At 35.0% G+C, this 17,661-nt stretch overlaps 3 protein-coding genes and 1 long non-coding RNA gene across 6 annotated transcripts; 3 read left to right on the plus strand and 1 right to left on the minus strand.

The window, feature by feature from the left end:
* The first annotated feature begins 262 nt into the window (after window positions 1-262).
* Window positions 263-4,965, plus strand: LOC114544477 (visual system homeobox 2-like). The gene is made up of 3 exons (XM_028563106.1): window positions 263-515; window positions 1,648-1,892; window positions 4,042-4,965. Exons 1-3 carry the CDS (start codon window positions 308-310, stop codon window positions 4,372-4,374), a joined length of 786 nt encoding a protein of 261 aa, XP_028418907.1. The 5' UTR covers window positions 263-307; the 3' UTR covers window positions 4,375-4,965.
* A 602-nt stretch (window positions 4,966-5,567) lies between these two features.
* Window positions 5,568-9,798, plus strand: LOC114544478 (WD repeat-containing protein 25-like). Of its 2 annotated transcripts, none has more exons than XM_028563107.1 (6): window positions 5,568-5,663; window positions 7,415-8,399; window positions 8,616-8,746; window positions 9,023-9,193; window positions 9,269-9,409; window positions 9,555-9,798. In XM_028563107.1, exons 2-6 carry the CDS (start codon window positions 7,667-7,669, stop codon window positions 9,774-9,776), a joined length of 1,398 nt encoding a protein of 465 aa, XP_028418908.1. In that variant the 5' UTR covers window positions 5,568-5,663; window positions 7,415-7,666; the 3' UTR covers window positions 9,777-9,798. The 2 variants fall into 2 exon arrangements, with proteins under 2 accessions (XP_028418908.1, XP_028418909.1); XM_028563108.1 differs by having other exon boundaries at window positions 7,661-8,399.
* Window positions 9,799-9,900: 102 nt separating this feature from the next.
* On the minus strand, window positions 9,901-13,657 carry LOC114544480 (protein saal1-like). 2 transcript variants are annotated; one of them, XM_028563109.1, is made up of 7 exons: window positions 13,450-13,657; window positions 13,041-13,124; window positions 12,037-12,116; window positions 11,767-11,826; window positions 11,408-11,520; window positions 10,249-10,372; window positions 9,901-9,987 (listed from the first exon to the last, which is right to left on the minus strand). In XM_028563109.1, exons 1-7 carry the CDS (start codon window positions 13,633-13,635, stop codon window positions 9,921-9,923), a joined length of 714 nt encoding a protein of 237 aa, XP_028418910.1. In that variant the 5' UTR covers window positions 13,636-13,657; the 3' UTR covers window positions 9,901-9,920. The 2 variants fall into 2 exon arrangements, with proteins under 2 accessions (XP_028418910.1, XP_028418911.1); XM_028563110.1 differs by having other exon boundaries at window positions 9,939-10,015.
* Window positions 13,658-16,013: 2,356 nt separating this feature from the next.
* On the plus strand, window positions 16,014-17,586 carry LOC114544481. Its single transcript, XR_003690441.1, has 3 exons — window positions 16,014-16,091; window positions 16,213-16,262; window positions 17,461-17,586. It is a non-coding gene; the product is annotated as an uncharacterized LOC114544481 (long non-coding RNA).
* Window positions 17,587-17,661: the final 75 nt, after the last annotated feature.

Raw genomic sequence — 17,661 nt, forward strand, 5'->3', positions numbered from 1 at the left:
AACTTGGATGAGGATCATTCTTAGCTTGTTGAAGTTTCAACGAATTTGGGTTATTATTTTGTAATAAAGCTAATAATAAGAAGTGTAATTAAGAAATATATGAACTGTCTTCCATGCAGAGAATAACGATCTATGCACCTGCCCACTGTTTCTCCAATTATTTCACGATTATTGCTGTTTCCATACAATGGCTAATTACATTCACAACGCGAGATAAAAAACAGATTAGGAAGCTCACAAAGTCATTAGACGGTGGACTAGCGCCAAATACTCTTCTGGCAGGTCAGAAACTAAATAATATATTAAAATGGCCCGTGTTGGGAACAACGAGAATAACGTAGAATGTCGACAATCGCAAAATAAAACCACTTCGTCACATTCATTTTCAATTCAAGATATTCTTGGCCTGGACAAAACACAAGAGAAACCTGACTTGTATAGTGAAAACAACCACTTTTCAAACACAGACACCGTTATAAAGATCGAGCCTGGAAGTCCAACGGCGACACATTTAGGTAAGAAGACACGTTTTATTGAATTCTCTGAACTCCCATAAGCTGCGTGTTAACGTTAATATAATTGGAAGACAACTATACTGCATGTCTTATATTGTATTGAAAATTTCAACTTGTTTTCAGCTATACATTGATATATATTATTGGCTTATGCATGAATAAGGCTTTTGCTTTATTCTCATCGGTATGCATGTATATTAAATACGGTTAAGGTGCATGGCATTTTCCCATTAGCTTATTTTCTTCCCTACAAGATAATAGTCTATAATGTCACTAATGGATATAAGATCATATAGCTCAGTAGGGTATATAGATATCTAGTCCACTTTTCAAGAAGAAAGCGAAGAGCTCGGTTCATATCATTGTTGCATGCTTATGCAAGCATGCATTGATATCACGAAACTATATAAAGACGAAAGAGTGAGGGTAGATTGAATATTGTAAATCATGAAGTTATACTTGACCTGTCTTAAATATTTGCACTTCCCCAACACATTATTGAAAAAGAGCGTTAAAAATGTTGGTTGGTTCCTTTAAACTATAAACTTTGAACCAAAAATGCAAAATAATGCCTAGCCTTAATAATGTTTACACTGATACACTTCGTGGTCCTCTTGAATATTTTCATGACATTATTTTAAATTAAGTTAGTACAAGTTGTCTTTTGGGATCATCCAGGCGTATTTGATACAGTGAAGTTTAAATTACGAAATATTTTTGTACAAAATTTTATATCAGGTATTATAAGGATAGAGTTCATAATCACATAGCCGTGAATATTTATTCGTATTTCACCTGCAGAAAATTTCTAACTCAGTTTCAAATTAAAAAACTTGACGTTTTATATGATGACCGCATATTTCGTTGCTTTGATAAAACTGTAACTTTTATTTCCATTAAACGCATACATTGCAAGGTCAACGACATAACAGCCATGAACGAGCAGTGCGCATGCAAAGACAAGCCGAGTTCCGATTTGACATTCGTTCTGGTTATTTCTTGACTGCGGAAACTTTATAAAAACGTTTCATGTTGACTGAGATCTTTCACAAACCTTTTATTTATCCTAGTATTTAGCCATATTGGTCACATGAATCAATTCTCCAGGTAATATTAGATGTTGTATTTCTAGATTGGAGTACGAGTCACTTCACAAGTTTCATGCAATTGGATCGTATGAACCCGACCTATTTCTCGGACAAATTACCCCCACCATTGAACACCACTAAAAAACAAAAGAAACGCCGACATCGAACAATATTCACAAGTCAGCAATTAGAAGAATTAGAGAATGCTTTTAAAGAAAGTCATTACCCTGACGTGTATGCCAGAGAAGCTCTCTCCAACAAGACAAGCTTGAGTGAAGATAGAATACAGGTACGCTAAAACATAACATTTGCATGGTCATATTTTATCCTTGTTTTATTCCCTTTTCTTTAATGGCTGCACTAAACTTTGTGTACAATACACATGCAATCAGTATAAATTTCTAAATTGTGCTGATAACCTGCGTGTTTGCCTTAACAATATGGCGTGATTAGACTATATGTTGTTTCTATCTATAGTCTGTATAGATACCCGCGTATAGTAGTGAATAGCTTGCATGCAATCCAATAGTTTCCCACAATTTCTTTTAGGAACATACAAATGAATATAGTAACTGTACCTTACTATTACATCGTGTGTCGAGGGTATAGTTTTACCTGCTGCGGAAAAACGAAATTCATTATTAGTAAGGAAAATAGAATTCAGAATTAGTATATGCTGGAGAATCAGTAACATTATACACATGCAGGCATTTTGCCTGAGTATACAGAGGATAAAGGAGTGCTAATAATTAGTATTTTGTTATTTGAAGCACTATTTCATCTATAGTGCCATGTCAATTACCATATCTTCTACATTTCTTTATATTTTCGTTCAATACATGCAGCTACTTTGCTACTTTATATTTTCAAAAACAACGAAACTTTTAATTTTGAAAGATAACGGTTAACAAAATGACTTTCAATTATGGATTAACTACACTTAGCCTTGACAAACATCGGCAAATTTTGTAGCTTAATTGCCAGTCTTGGACGAACGAAGTAGTCTAGAAAAACTGCACCTGCGTTCGCTTTGAAATAGCTTATTATGAGACATTTTATGTCTTTCCACGCATCTTAAGAAAACGTTTTTGTTATGTTTTAACATGCTGCTGAGGTATATGTAATAACTAAAATTGATCGAGTAATATAATATTTAGTTGTGTTCATTAAGTGTAAGCTTGCTCGGGTAATTTATCTTCAATGTCTTTAATTAAAGTTTATGCAAAATTGATGTCGTTACATGCAGGTGCTCTTTGATGAACCATAATTTGCACATTTATGAATACATCGAGGGCTCGCGTCAAACCAACCACCCAAAGATTTATTTGAATCCAATATTCTGTACATTTTCAATTGAAATAACTTCCAAACTACTGCAGTAGTTTGGCGTGAATTTCTAGCATTCAATGGTCTAATTATAAACAGAAGACGTTTTCTTTCTTGTGAACAAGATGGCACCTAAAAATTCATCAGGAAAATAAAATGAGCAGCGTCGCATCATACAAAGGCTTATCACATTATCTTAACCAAAATAATCTTCAAAAATATAAAGTCATGCATGCACAATAATATTCTCAGATATTATAAACTTACAAGCAGACGTTTTCGAGACTGAATAAGTATCTACTCTTCCTACATTTATATTCTTCGTTACATTTTAACTTGAATAATTTGTTAAATTGTACACTTTCCCCCGTGACTGTGTGTATAAAATGGGGGTAACTTTTCCTAATTCCAGTTTACGAATTAAGCTTTCGGGTTTTAGCATTCTATACATACAACTAACTAAAGCTAGCTGTATTGATAATTCTACATACAACTAACTGAAGCTAGCGGTATTGATAATTCTACATACAACTAACTGAAGATAGCTGTATTGATAATTCTACATACAACTAACTGAAGCTAGCTGTATTGATAATTCTACATACAACTAACTGAAGCTAGCTGTATTGATATATGTAATGTAAAATACTAATGTTTTATGGATGATTAGGGTGATCTTAAGAAAAAAACGCCGCAAGTATTGTTCATGAAAGCAAATTGGCGCTAAATATAACAGTCTAGTTATTCACAAAATATTAATTAAGTGTGATACTGTGATGTTAATAACCGCTGACAAGCCGCCAATAATAATATGACTTATGTAAAGACTTTTTTAATGGCTCACCTTATTTATACAGCCTACTTTGGTATTACGCGTGTATCGCGTGTATTAACTTACAAATAATATTGCATAAAATATTAATAATTTAAATAACGTCATTCAGTCGTATGTAATTCTGTTTTCAATGAACTAGCTGTCCATCTTTTCACACAATATGCCTTGTTTTAATTCTAAGCTGAGTTTATATAACGCTATATGTTATTAAGTCTGGTGTTATCGTGAAATAGCTGTGTGTGTCTAAGTAGTCTGAAAACTGTTTATTTCATTGCAGGTTTGGTTTCAAAATCGTCGTGCAAAATGGCGTAAAAAGGAAAAGGTTTGGGGTAACACATCAATCATGGCGGAATATGGTCTGTATGGTGCGATGGTACGACATTCTCTACCGCTCCCACCACATTTGGCTGATGCAACATCTGCGAGATGGTTGCTTGGAATGTATAAGAAAGCAGGACATGCAGAAAAAACTGGAAAAGATGAAGAAAACGATGATGAAGTAAGAAACTTAAGTATTGCAAACCTGCGACAGAAAGCTGAAGCACACAGCAAAAATTTGGAAAGTGAGAAAACTTGTGAAATGCAAATTGATGACGATGAATCTTCATGAAACTGTTTATTAGAAGACGACCTCGCTCTCTTTAATTTCAGACGAAATCTCAATATGACAACGTCGTGTGACGGTGTGAACTAAATCTTACGAAATGAATAAGAACGAACACGTAAATCTTTTATAGTTTTTAACGAGGAAACTATTAAAATAATGTAATGAGATATATGTATAGAAAATAATTATGTATAAAACGTTTTTCGCCATTTTCACATTGTGTGTCTTGGATGTATAAATTTACTCAAACCTATGAATACTGTGTAATATAAAAACAATGTTGAAAAATTATAACTATGTATCGAAATAATGTTCAATAATATAAATGGGGGAATTATTAACCACAACCCCCAAAACGCGAGTGTTTCGTCGTCAGTTTTTTAGTCTCTTCGAGACTTTCTCCTGTATATTAATACCTCAATTCTGAGTTGCAAAAAAGCTGCGGGTACGCGGTGCCACCCGGAGGAAGGTTTTCTTTAAAAGAGGTTTGTGAGGAAAGTTCAAAGTTGAACAATCTAATTGATCAAATGCATGAACCAAAAAAACAAATATTTCTTTATGCTGGTTGCCACTTGACTCAGTGACGTAACGTCATTTTGAGGATGTTTTCAAAACTTGAAATCCTACCGGAGGAAAGTTGAACTCTTTTTGCAACTCTGCAGTCCAATTGTTGAACAACATTTAGTGACAACTGACGCGCCGTACTCTAATCAGTTTTTAAAATACCTTTTACACAAAAGCATAGTATAATATATAATAACTACCTACATTGCTTTGTCAGACACGCAAGTCGCCCGTTGTAATTAACAGGATTCAAGTATATAAGCATATAAATAAATATGTGTGAATTTCATCAAAGTGTACATTTTTACTTCCGAAAAAAACCATTCGATATTGGGCTGCCTATGACAAAAGCTTCTATGGACTGGAGGAGTGTGTCACATCAAAGCGTGAATATGATTTCTTAATCAGTGGAAAAAACTAGGGTAAATACCCAAATAATTATTATGCAAGTAGCAAAACTCAATAATCACCTGGTGACAACTCTTCCTTTGCCAAAATTTCAGAAGTAATGGCAGCATCCCTACCTAATGGGTAAACTAGTTCATCTAGTTATACTAGTTCATGGCACTATTTGTCCAGAATATTGCTAGCTCAGTGTGCAATGTGTATGTTGTGTGTATATAAATATAAACGATATATTATTGTACCAATACCAAATTTAATTTATCATATATTTAATTTTCTTTTTTTAAATTTCATCCTCAAACATTCATGAGTTCAAATTATAGGTGAGTAGATACTGTCCAGTCAATTATTATTAAAAAATCATACCTTCTGTCCTTCTCAAATCTCAAAGATACATGACCTGTGATAACCATTAATTTTGCCTCTGGATTGACATTTTGATAGTGAAGCACGTATTTGTGTTGAAAATAAGGTTGCCAAGCACAATACCTCGTACAGTACATAATTCCTCTAGTTTGCAATTGACATGTTAACATCATTAGAAATAATTTAAAATTGATTTTAGACTACACCTATCTAGTCCAAAGTGATTACTACCCTGTAATAAAGATTAAAAAATTCAGTAATTTTAAGATGGTGAGATGACCACACTGACAATACTTGATGAAATTTAGACTAATGCTTCTCTTTCTGGAGTCTAATAGCTAAGGAGAATTATTATTTTTGGGCTTCCTCTGGCCTTTGGCAGGAACAGTACCTAGCACCATTCACTTAGAAAGAATTGAGAAAGAATTGCACCAAGCAAAGTAGAATCATTGTACTATGATTTACATACAATTTTCATACTAAAGTACACTTTGTGACACTGTTTAATGCTTTATTGATATGCAAACAGTATGTTTAGGCTAAATGTTTTTGTGGCATCATGAACACCAAGACAACATAAAGGAATTTTGTTTCAGACCAATCAGCAAATTTGTTTACACTGTTAGTAATCCAATCAGAATGCATAAATTGTGGGTACTTCTGGTAAAAAGGTACATTTTTTACCATTTTAATTTATTGATTGGGTATGCCTGTCAATACAGCACTACACCAGGGAACACCAAAGCTCTAGTGCATATATGACTAGTGAGGCATCAACATTTCTCTTTCAGTTTTAGGGTAAATTAGAAAATGACCCCATTCTCCGCTGAGATTTGGAACTTGCACAATATCTGTATTGCGAAAATGTAACAAAAGAAAATTTGTTTATGAATCTAAGAGTATACTTTACCAGAACAACGACTTTTTAAAAGGGCGTTGTCAACTATGCAGGATCTAGACAATTTTTTTTATGCTTAAAATTTTGAAATACTAATAATATTTCTAATTTCTTTATGATAACTTTCAGTTTATTTTATTTTACATCTATCAAGTCTTATAACCTCTGAATATAAGTATTGTCAATATTGACGATGAGAGGTTAAATGTCAAATGATCAAGCACTAAATAAGTTTTTTTTTCACTACAATATTCACCGACTGATTTTCATTTCCTTACACATGTATATAATATTGGAAATGAGTCAAATGACGAGAAAATCAAACAAAATGCCAAGAAAACGAAAAAATGAATGAAAAAAACCTACTTAATGACAGATATCATTTTGAACACGTACTGTTAACCAAATCATTCCAGAAGAGAAATTCTAGTATTTGAGTATATAATTGACTAATTTAGTAAGGTAAAGTTAGACGTTTCTTTCGTCATCCAACAAAATCACTCGAAATGCTCTCTAAAACTGAAACCATACACCCAAAAAAGGCTTTTAAATAATAATTGAATGCCATATATTGTATGTAAACAATATAGTAATAAATTATCAAAAAAATCTTCAAATATACATTATTTAAAAGCAGTTTTAATAATATGAGTTAAAATTTAAAATGTACATAAATATAAATTATTTAAAATATAATTATTTGTTTGAATTAATTGTACATATGTTGGGAATTTACCCACCAAAAGTAATGAGAATTTTATGATGCAATAAATTAATAAACCCCTGAACAACTCTCTTTACATATTGCAGAACACTGAGTGACCTTGGAATTTACAACACTTGATCAATCATCTAATTCAATACCTGACACACCCCCCCTCCTCTTCCGCTACAAAAACGTGATTCCTGAATCCTGATCAATGCCTCTAATAAAAACGGCGTGACCACCACACCCCCTCCCCCACTAGAAAAAACATGAATCATCAACGCCTCTACTGATAACGCAATTCCTGATCAATCATTTTCTGGCTATTATAACGAATATTCTTGTTAAAGGTAACGATGGACGCCATTATTGCTTCTTACACATATTCAGAAGATGAAGATCCTGATCATCGACAAAATCATTTGCAAATCTCACCACAGCCGAATGCAAGTGAAGATTGTATTAAGGATTCACAACAGCTTAATCTTAGTGAAGATCGTATTAAGGATTCACAGCCGCTTAATCCTAGTGAAGATCGTATTAAGGATTCACAACCGCTTGATCCCAGTAAACATCACAAAGATTTACAACAGCCTTATCATTCACAAGATCATGTTCAGAGTTCACGACAGCGTAATTCTAGTGAAATTGTCACCAAAGTAAATCGGGGTACAATTGGAGGGGATATGATTATGCCTTACATACCGAAAGCAAAACGGGCAAAAATTGAGTGTGAAAAGCATGGAAAAGACAAAAACGACTTTTCTAACGCATTTTTCAAGAGAGCAAAATCATTCTCGAAGGAAAATATTCTACATTATCACGCTCCAGAAAAAAGATTTGTTAATTTTGATGCGCACCAAGGACCAATTAACAAAATTTCGTGGAATCCAAGTTTCCAGGATTTCTTGCTGTCGGCATCAATGGATGGTCTTGTGAAAGTATGGAATGTTGAAAGCAAGCCATCTTGCTTGAGAGAAGTTAATTTTCATACACAAGCCGTGAAAGACGCAAAATGGAGTGATGATGGATTAAAAATATTGAGTGGTGGATATGACAAGTACACAAGAATAATTGATGTTAGTTCTGGTATGATTGTAATAACTAATAAATTACTTCGTTATGCATTTATTTATAGCTAAAAGGTTACTAATAAGCTATCTGTATTAAAATAAAGGCAAATGGAATAAATATGATGTACGTGCGACATGCACGTGCGTGCATCTGGAGATCATCTTGTAGAGAACTGGCTGCACTGCAAACATGCATATCAGAAATAGGTAATGAACACGTCCTTTATTGCAGGAAAGGAGGTTTCTGCAAACAAACACAATTCATTTGTGTCGTGTGTCCTGTATCACCCGTCAGATCCCAATATGTACCTGTCAGGGACATCCAACGATGGAATATTTTCCTGGGATCTTAGAACACAACAGGTTTCTAAATTGTTTCTCAAATACATTTCGAAGTCATGTAAACTCGCTTTTTTCTGCGTTTGAAAATGACTTTCTGCTCAAGATATTGCATGCGTTAAAAATACAGCCAATTTATAGCTCTGATTTGAACGAAAAGCTTCTGCTGCGAATACGTTCGTCCTAAGATGATGATGCATGTTTATCAACAGCAGTTGGCTTCCTTGCGTACTATGCTTGCGTACCTATTTGGCCGTTTTTACGATCAATATTGCGACTTTAATACTGGCACAAAAATAGTTTATTTGCAGATACAAGTCCTTCTTTGGTCAAATACAAGACTTGGCTTTCCTACCGGATGGACAAAGTTTTATTTCAGCTGCTGAGATTTCCAGGCGAAATTCAACAGATAAAGGAATAATGGTTTGGGACTACAAAACATCGACAGTTTTGTCAAACCAGGTTTTCCAGGTTAAAAATTTATATCTAACTTTTCTATGCATGATGCATGAGTAAATTGTTACAAATATTATTCTTCATTTTCAGGAAGCCTACACTTGCACTGCCCTACAGATTCATCCAAATGACAGCGTGTTTTTGGCGCAATGTAACGCAGGATATATCGCTGTTTTCTCACAAAAACCTCCTTATAAGCTCAACAAATACAAGAGATATGAAGGACATAGCGTATGTTATACAAGATGTATACCGTATTTGAGATTCGTCTTGACAAATAACCGGCGGATATTAGAAATTGATAAAAATCAAAAATTAGGAAAAGTTTGTCTGCATGGATGGTTTGTCTTGCACTAATTTCATATGTTTCTTGCAGGTGTCAGGCTACCATATTGGTATCGACATCAGTCCAGATGGTTGTCTTATAGCAACTGGTTCTTCTGATGGTTTAGTGTATATTTACAACTATCGTGCGTCGAACATTATAAAGAATTATTCCTTAGATTCCCAACCTTGTATGGATGTTGCATGGAGCCCAATCATTCCGAGTTTACTAGCAAGCTGTGATTGGAGTGGTAAAATATTTCTGCACAAATAGACTATTCACTATTGGATGACATCATGATGGTCAATGATTGCAGGAACACCAGGAATTAGCCATCAAACAAAAATTCTCGTCATGGTGATATGTGCAACGATGATACTTGTTCATTTAAGCAGCATGTTCAACCGCAAAACTTGTTCACTCTTTCTCTACTAAGATTTCTTGTATATACAACAAATTTTCACGAGTTTTCTTGGAGTCGTCCCTGCTTGCCGAAGGAATAAATATATACTCTATATAAATAAATAGGCTACTACTCCGTGTTAAACTCTTTATAGAGGGACTTACGGATTGAGTTCCGAAATGTGATATAATCATTCGAACTGTTAATTGGTATCTCAGTTGCTAGAGCGATGAACTACAAAACCAATACTCGCGGGTTTAATTTCCACTGGGGTCAAGCTAATATTTTAGCTTGCATGTCCGGTTGGTAACTCAGATTAACACTATATAAAAAATCTCTTACTTCGTTTGTTGAATGGCTTCTACTACGGCTTTAGCCAGTTTCTCTTTGTCAATGATTTCCAACAAAGTTTTATTGTATGTCAACAACGACGATAATAACAGGCTACAATTTAATAATAGTTCATCTGCAAAATAAACAGAATAAAGAATAAACAAAAGGTATTTTATGTCAACAGAGATGAAGAAAAAACTATGGTAGCTAGCTATATAGTCAATATGGAGATCAACATAGTTTCTGGCTGTGTACATGCAGCACTGTATACTTTTACGATGTGCGAACACTTTATGTGCGAGACATGTATATTTGGGACGAGAAGAGTTTTAAGGTCGTTTCGCAATAAAACACAGCTTGCTACTACATAACACTTGAAGACATGTCGTATTAGAAATAAAATAATTAAAAATGGAGCAAAGTCATTCAGCTCGCTATCGAAGGAGAGGTAAAGAGTGACAACACACCCACATTAAATGATTTAATACCATGAGATGCGTCACAAGAATTCCCCATAACAAACATAATAACACACTCGTCTGGCTCTTTCCGCTATTCTCTTTTTTACCTTCTTACAGGGAGCATGCGTCACGTTTAATCAGTAGGCTACTATTCATTTCATATCAATTATTGTCTTCACCTTCTCACGGCTTCTTCTTATCTCCTAGCGTTAGGTTTTTAATATTTTTATTTCGATTCGCATCAAGGTTCATTTCTATTGAGGTATGACTGGCATGTCGATCGGTTAGGCCCAAAAACATATTCAAGTCCCGATCAGCCAGCATGCACGTATATAATTGCATAGAGTTTGAGCAAATTCATATTGTTTAGCTACACTATCATAGACACGCTAGGAAACGCCAGCTTTATACGAGTGCATTACAGGCAAAGGTAACTTGCCAAGAATTAGGTCAGCATTAGATTAAAATTTAGTACACCTTGTAAGTCTTAAGTTCCAGCTAGGTACCATTTGGCTGATTGACAGTAAGAAATGCCAACCAACAAACAACTTATTCAATACTTATTGATTACTATAAATGGAAAACCCTTAGATGAGGAGGTGAGGAATTTGGATGAAGGATCTAAAATTTTGAAGGATCTAAAATTTACCTTTAACAATAATAATTGTCAATAAACTATGCTACAGTCAATAAAGGTTATGTCTTACCATGCATTGAGTTTTCCAATATAAATATTAGGTTTTCTAAGAATGTTGAATGTTGTATTGCACTCATCCACTTCTCACGTGTCTCATTCTTGGAAATCGCCACATGGACAAGTCTAAAGTTGGGGATTTATGATGATTTGAACTGGATAGTTGTTGGAATGTAAGAATAAAGATAAATACAATTTGAGGTAGCAATTTACTTCTCATTAATTGGATTACCAACTGCCTAAAATAGAGATTGTTAGACTCCTCAACATTTCCTGAGGTCAAAATGTCAAGGAAAAGTTTATCTATTTTTGTTGTTATATTGGAACATATTTACACTATATATGCTAAATATATGCCATATAATAATATACCTTGTGACTTCTACAAGTATAGGTGCATCACGATGATCCATTATTATCAGCATAACTTCACTGAAATATAAGACACATTAAATGTCAGAATGGTATCTTTTCCACAGCACTGGACAGAATGATTCAAATTCTATTAATTAATCAACTATCTCAAGCTTTTGGTTGTCAATTAGGATAAAGCTTACCCAATATTCAATAGAAAATTTATAACTGTTAATCAAATAAAAAGTTCAATCAATTTGGGTCAAAAATTTTGCCTAAATAACTTACATTAGTTTTTCTCTGTTTGTAATATCCTTGCAAATATCTTCTTGACAAGCCATATTTGCCATAATTCCAATTGATATTTCCTAAATGTTCATAAGAGTGTTCAAGATGATTGATTTAACAATACTCAATTTTACTGCTCTGAAATATTAAAACGTTCCAAAATGCGTTCCAAACGCGTTTCAAAATGCGTTCCAAACGCGTTTCAAAATGCGTTCCAAACGCGTTTCAAAATGCGTTCCAAACGCGTTTCAAAATGCGTTCCAAACGCGTTCCAAAATGCGTTCCAAACGCGTTTCAAAATGCGTTCCAAACGCGTTTCAAAATGCGTTCCAAACGCGTTTCAAAATGCGTTCCAAACGCGTTTCAAAATGCGTTTCAAACGCGTTTCAAAATGCGTTCCAAACGCGTTTCAAAATGCGTTCCAAACGCGTTTCAAAATGCGTTCCAAACGCGTTCCATGAAATATTTGAATTTGAAACCGCGTTCCTTCTTCGAATTTTTCTGAATGATTAGCGTTTACCGACTCGGATCACGGTCGAAGTTATTGTTGCGTAGAATGACAAAACATTTTGGTAAAAATCACTGAACTACACCACTTGTCTGCAAAGAAATTATTCCCCCTTTGAAGTGTAAAATGTAAATAAATTTGTAAACAAAAATAAATCGACGCTAACTGATTGTAATGACGCTAATTGACGAAACTGATGCAACGCGTTTCGCACTTTCGCTAAAAGCCGAACGCAAATTCAACGCGATTTGGAACGAAATGGAACGCGATTAGAATGCAATTTGGAACGAAATGGAACGCGATTGGAACGCAATTTGGAACGCAATTTGAAAGGAAAGGGAATGCGATTGGAACGCCATTTGGAACAAAATGGAACGCGATTGGAACGCAATTTGGAACGCGTTCTGTTCTGTTAACTTACTTCTGAGCAGTACCGTATAACAGAATACAACAGCAAAGTGAATATAATGCACAAGTGTACAACTTGAATTCTTACAGTTAATCTTGAGGTTGTAGATCCCAAAATTATCTCAAGAAAAATATCTACACCATTGACTTCTTGGAGGAATAACGCTACATCCTAAAGAATGAAATTGGACGCGGTCTTTTGTATCGTTACAGGTTTGTATACCTGCACTACTCATCAGTGCTATGCCAAAGTGTGCTACTTTTATTGATTTGTTCGTTCTACAAATGATATTGAGCAATCTCGATACACAAATACAGATCACAACCACAGTGGACTGAGTGGAGTACATTGATTAAAGTCTTACTCTTGTCTAGCATACAAAAAAATTAACTTGCTAATCTGGAAAGTGAACATCAATTACAAGGACTTAGTTATCCTAATATCAATGAAAGGATTTGGAAGCGAGTCAACCTGCTATCTAAAGCCTATACTGTACCTTACTCATAGACATATCCCAAAGTTGACAGAGTTCTGAATCCAAACTATCCTTAACAATCGAGTCTTCATTATCGCTCTTTATCTGCTGAGTTGCGTTAAATAAAACTTTAAGAACCCATTTCTTACTAAACAAGGTGTCACCAATATTATCGGAATACAATATGTTTGCTTCTTGCTCTGACATTGGTGGAGGCGAGGGATTTCGAGCAGCCATATTGGAATATTAATTAAGGTAACATTAGTGTATCTTACATGACGTAAATGGATTGTCGTGAGCAATGACGTCGAGTGTCAATGTTACACGGATAAAAACTCATCAGGTTGTTGCATCAACATCGAACAATGTTGTGCTGCCCATATTGTTCAGAGTTGTTATCAACTTGGAACAATATTGTTACACCCGATTCAGTTCCAACAATATTGTTCCAAGTTGATAACAACTCTGAACAATGTGGGCAGCACAACATTGTTCGATGCTGTTCATATCAATGTTGCATCAACCTGATCGTTTTTAGGCGTGTATGCTGCGCCCCATGAAAGGTATTGTTACAATGTTGTTACTTGTTACAACAAGTTGCAACAGTATTAATGGTTCAACAACCATTGCTAACAATACTGTCCACATACAGGGTACGCACAACATCGTTCACTCCTCTTTTTAATTTGCATTAACATGATGATTTTATGCTGTGTACTCGCTTAAAAATTATATTTTCATTTTTAATCTTTAGGCATAGAATTTACAGGCACGGCATTTGTACATGGTAGTGTGGTCATTTTTCTTTTTACGCCTGCGTGCCACAATATTTTAGAAAGCACCAAATAAGATATTTTTGTCACACACTAACCATGCATACCGCGGTTATGTAAGTCAGCAGATTAACGCAGAGATGCATCAATTGAAGCAAAATAGCAAATGATCATAGTTTAGTTGTTATTTTAGAGCATCTAGTAATCATACCTTAAAGGCGTTCTAAAAATTATGCTGCGAAAAAAAAAACGATTGTTCGTGTTAGAGTGTCGGTCAATTTTTTGCTGTGTACTCGTAATAAACATGAACAAATGAATCTTTATTTACGTCTGGAAGCTGGCTACAAATGAACCACGATCGAAATTGTTATCAATATTAAGTTGTTCACAGTGAACTCGCTGGTCGCTCAACTATGATAACAGCACATGCATTTTTACGCCGGCAATGTGAGACAGAGCCCGCGGTTTAAAATTCTCTACTAGGCATTTGATATATAATATTAGTTGATTTCATTCAGCTAAACCCTTTTGCTATAGTTTATTGCTTGGTTGGTCAAATGTGCTAACCGCAGTGTCCTCGTTGTCGTTGAGTATTACGGCTGGAGGAAGTGCCTGTTTTTGGGCACTGTGCCCAATTACATTTTGAAACGCCGTATTCAACCTAGACTCAAGGAAAAGTTACGGGCAACAGAGTGATCAGGCACTCGGTCTGCTCAGGCCTCTGTCATCTCATCAGTATGGTTTAGTATAGTGGACTCTGAGTTAACCGCACGAGCAACCTGACCAAGGTCGAATATACTATATTCCGGTATATTCGATTAGCCTGGCGGTGACGTTTGTAGTTAAGAGAGGAAACATTAGTAGACAGGGGATCTAACATTTTGAGGTAGTTAATTGTGTTATTAATATGAACATATGCATATCGCAATTGACGCGTTATGAAAAAAATCGTCTTACTGTCTGTTTTAACGGAGGAATATTTCTTCACTGAAGCCCGTTCTCCACTGGCGAATTTGTTCGCGCGAACAGATAAAAAGTAGGAAGCGATCCTACTTTATCGCGGCGAATTTTTTTGGTAAGCCAATCACATCACTGGATTTCAGATATCGGTTCACGTCGAACGAATAAATTCGCCTAGTGGAAAACGAGCTTAAGGCTCCGTTCACACGCACGGGGTCGGACCAATCAGTTCAACCTTGCTTAAATTCGTCTTGTTCAGGTGTTTACACAATAAAAAAGGAAGAAAATTTGACCGGCTCTTTGTGTTTACAGAAGAATGCTGGACGAATCGAGCACTGTTCAAAATTCATCCGGTAATTCCCCGTGAAGGCAACTTATCAAATTTAGCCACGCTTACTACCTCTGAATACAGTGGCGGACGTGTTTTGGAAGTAGCATTTTGGTCGCATCGAATGAAACCAATCCAGTAATTAATTAGATTAATTAGATTAACCTTCATTAGCATCTCATTAGCGATATTAGTCTTAGCTTCATTCTACACTAGAGGCAGTAAAGGCAGTTTGGTCAGACCTATGTCAGTCAAGCCTGGACCAAATAAATGCGTAATAAGGTAATTATTAGAGTACTATATAACTACCAGTTTATTCACGGGAAACCACTGGCAAAACCAGTGGCCTCCAACTCGTTTAACCACTACTACTTTTAACTATTCAATTCTATAATATTGATTGCGTGATAGTAGGACGAACCAGTTACTACAATATTATTATACATTTTATTTCCCCTGCCAGATGAATTTAAATATGCTTATGTTGTTTCCGCTCTAACAGGATATACTTCTAGCACCTCACTGAACTTGTAGTTTGGCGGTGCGCTCTCCTTCTACAGTATCTGAAGTAAACTCGAGCTGCGAAGACTACACAAAGCAGGGTAAATATAAGAATTTTTTCATTCTTGTTGAAATTTAAGGTAATAATATAACGATGATCAGGAAACCTGAATCATTTGCCGTGCACCGAATTATTTTTAGAGACATCTTGTTTAATTTTAGATTTTTTGATTGAGCTGGCAGCTTTTTAAAGACTTGAGAGTTGAGTTGAGGTAACTATATATACCGCGCATTTTTACAATTGTGTAAATGTGTATTAGCTGCATTTTGTGAAGTATTCGGTCACGCAATTGTCACGTCAATTTCGACTTGATGAAAAACAGCCTTAAACATCAGCATCTTTCTTGCTCCGAACCATCTGTAATGAAATGTATTTATTAACCTCAAATTACCATCATTTAATATTGCGAAATCTACACAGTTTTTTTTGCTTCGTCCGCAAACGAAACGAGCTTTCAAAATTCCTTTTCGGGCGTGATAGGGTTAGTGCAGAAAGGGTATATAGGCATATAAGGGTATGTATTTATCCTCTCTTAAAAATTTCCAGGGATGCAAACTTAAATGTTTCCGTAATCGATCTTGAATATTTTATCTCAAGAAAATATATCACGAACGCGAACAAAAGGGGCCTATTTGCTTATTCTATATTGTTTCATTTTTCTATTGTATTGTTCTCTATATTTTATGAATATATGCAAACCTTTTTCGTCGTTTTTCTTAGCAAACTAAAATTCTCATTGCCCTTTCTTTCGTGCACGAAAACTCAAAAAGTAATAAAGCTAACTTGATAAAATTTTCATGGTTGACTTTAAAAACAATTGCCCGGCTCGAACCTGAACCTAAAGTGCTGTATTGAGTGTATTCCGTCTAAGTAAAATAGCGACTTTTTATACTTTATTTTAGATAGTTCGTTGAAGTTTTATATTTATAGCCTAAACGCTTAATACTTCAAAAGTTTTTTGAGGTTCAGCTCCCAGGCAAAAATATTTAGAAACTAAATAAAACTAATTCTGTCGTTCTAGCGTTAAAACCTAGTTTGTTATCGTGTTCACAAAAATCGTGTATTCTCCCGGCACCATTGGATGTGTCTGGTCTGGGTAACTATAGTGATTGAAGATTCCAACAGGTCTTTTTTCACTCAGAGCAACTTGGCTTGCAATATGGCATGAAAAGATTTTTATAGCTATTTTTCAAATTAAAATTAAAAAAAAAATAATGTACACCATCCTCATACCTAGGTCTTTAGAAAGTATAGAACAGCGAAATTACCCTGGGTACGAGGTTGGGTGTACATCAATTTTGCACGGGAATGTCGTCGAGTTCTTTCACATATTGTAGCTGAATCTTTCGTATTAAAATCTATATAAATTTCCATAGAATTATTGATAGTCATTGATCATTTCAATTTAGGATGAAGATATGTATGAAAATATTCATCATCCTTCTATCAGTCATAGTACTTCATATAGCATACACTGATAGTTGGGGCGTACGACTTCCTAGTCCTGGACGTATAGTCAGGAGCACAGTGAGAGTAGTAAAACTGGAGTGAGAAAAGTTGGAGAAGGTGCAAAAACTGCAGTAGGAAAACTGGAGAGGGCTTAAGAAAGC

This window comes from Dendronephthya gigantea, unplaced genomic scaffold, assembly GCF_004324835.1.
Source record: "Dendronephthya gigantea isolate DGI-Jeju-01 unplaced genomic scaffold, DenGig_1.0 000803F, whole genome shotgun sequence".
NCBI classification, from domain to species: Eukaryota; Metazoa; Cnidaria; class Anthozoa; order Malacalcyonacea; family Nephtheidae; genus Dendronephthya; species Dendronephthya gigantea.

What these genes read in the sequence shown, in the direction of transcription:
- LOC114544477 (XM_028563106.1), top strand. Translation starts at nt 308, where the DNA reads ATGGCCCGTGTTGGGAACAACGAGAATAACGTAGAATGTCGACAATCG. An exon ending in TCCAACGGCGACACATTTAG is followed by an intron (nt 516 to 1,647) that starts GTAAGAAGACAC and finishes TTGTATTTCTAG; the next exon opens with ATTGGAGTACGAGTCACTTC. An exon ending in TGAGTGAAGATAGAATACAG is followed by an intron (nt 1,893 to 4,041) that starts GTACGCTAAAAC and finishes ATTTCATTGCAG; the next exon opens with GTTTGGTTTCAAAATCGTCG.
- LOC114544478 (XM_028563107.1), top strand. Translation starts at nt 7,667, where the DNA reads ATGGACGCCATTATTGCTTCTTACACATATTCAGAAGATGAAGATCCT. An exon ending in GGGATCTTAGAACACAACAG is followed by an intron (nt 8,747 to 9,022) that starts GTTTCTAAATTG and finishes GCACAAAAATAG; the next exon opens with TTTATTTGCAGATACAAGTC. An exon ending in AGAGATATGAAGGACATAGC is followed by an intron (nt 9,410 to 9,554) that starts GTATGTTATACA and finishes TGTTTCTTGCAG; the next exon opens with GTGTCAGGCTACCATATTGG.
- LOC114544480 (XM_028563109.1), bottom strand. Translation starts at nt 13,635, where the DNA reads ATGTCAGAGCAAGAAGCAAACATATTGTATTCCGATAATATTGGTGAC. An exon ending in GGGATATGTCTATGAGTAAG is followed by an intron (nt 13,125 to 13,449) that starts GTACAGTATAGG and finishes TTCATTCTTTAG; the next exon opens with GATGTAGCGTTATTCCTCCA. An exon ending in GAAGCCATTCAACAAACGAA is followed by an intron (nt 9,988 to 10,248) that starts GTAAGAGATTTT and finishes TTCGGCAAGCAG; the next exon opens with GGACGACTCCAAGAAAACTC.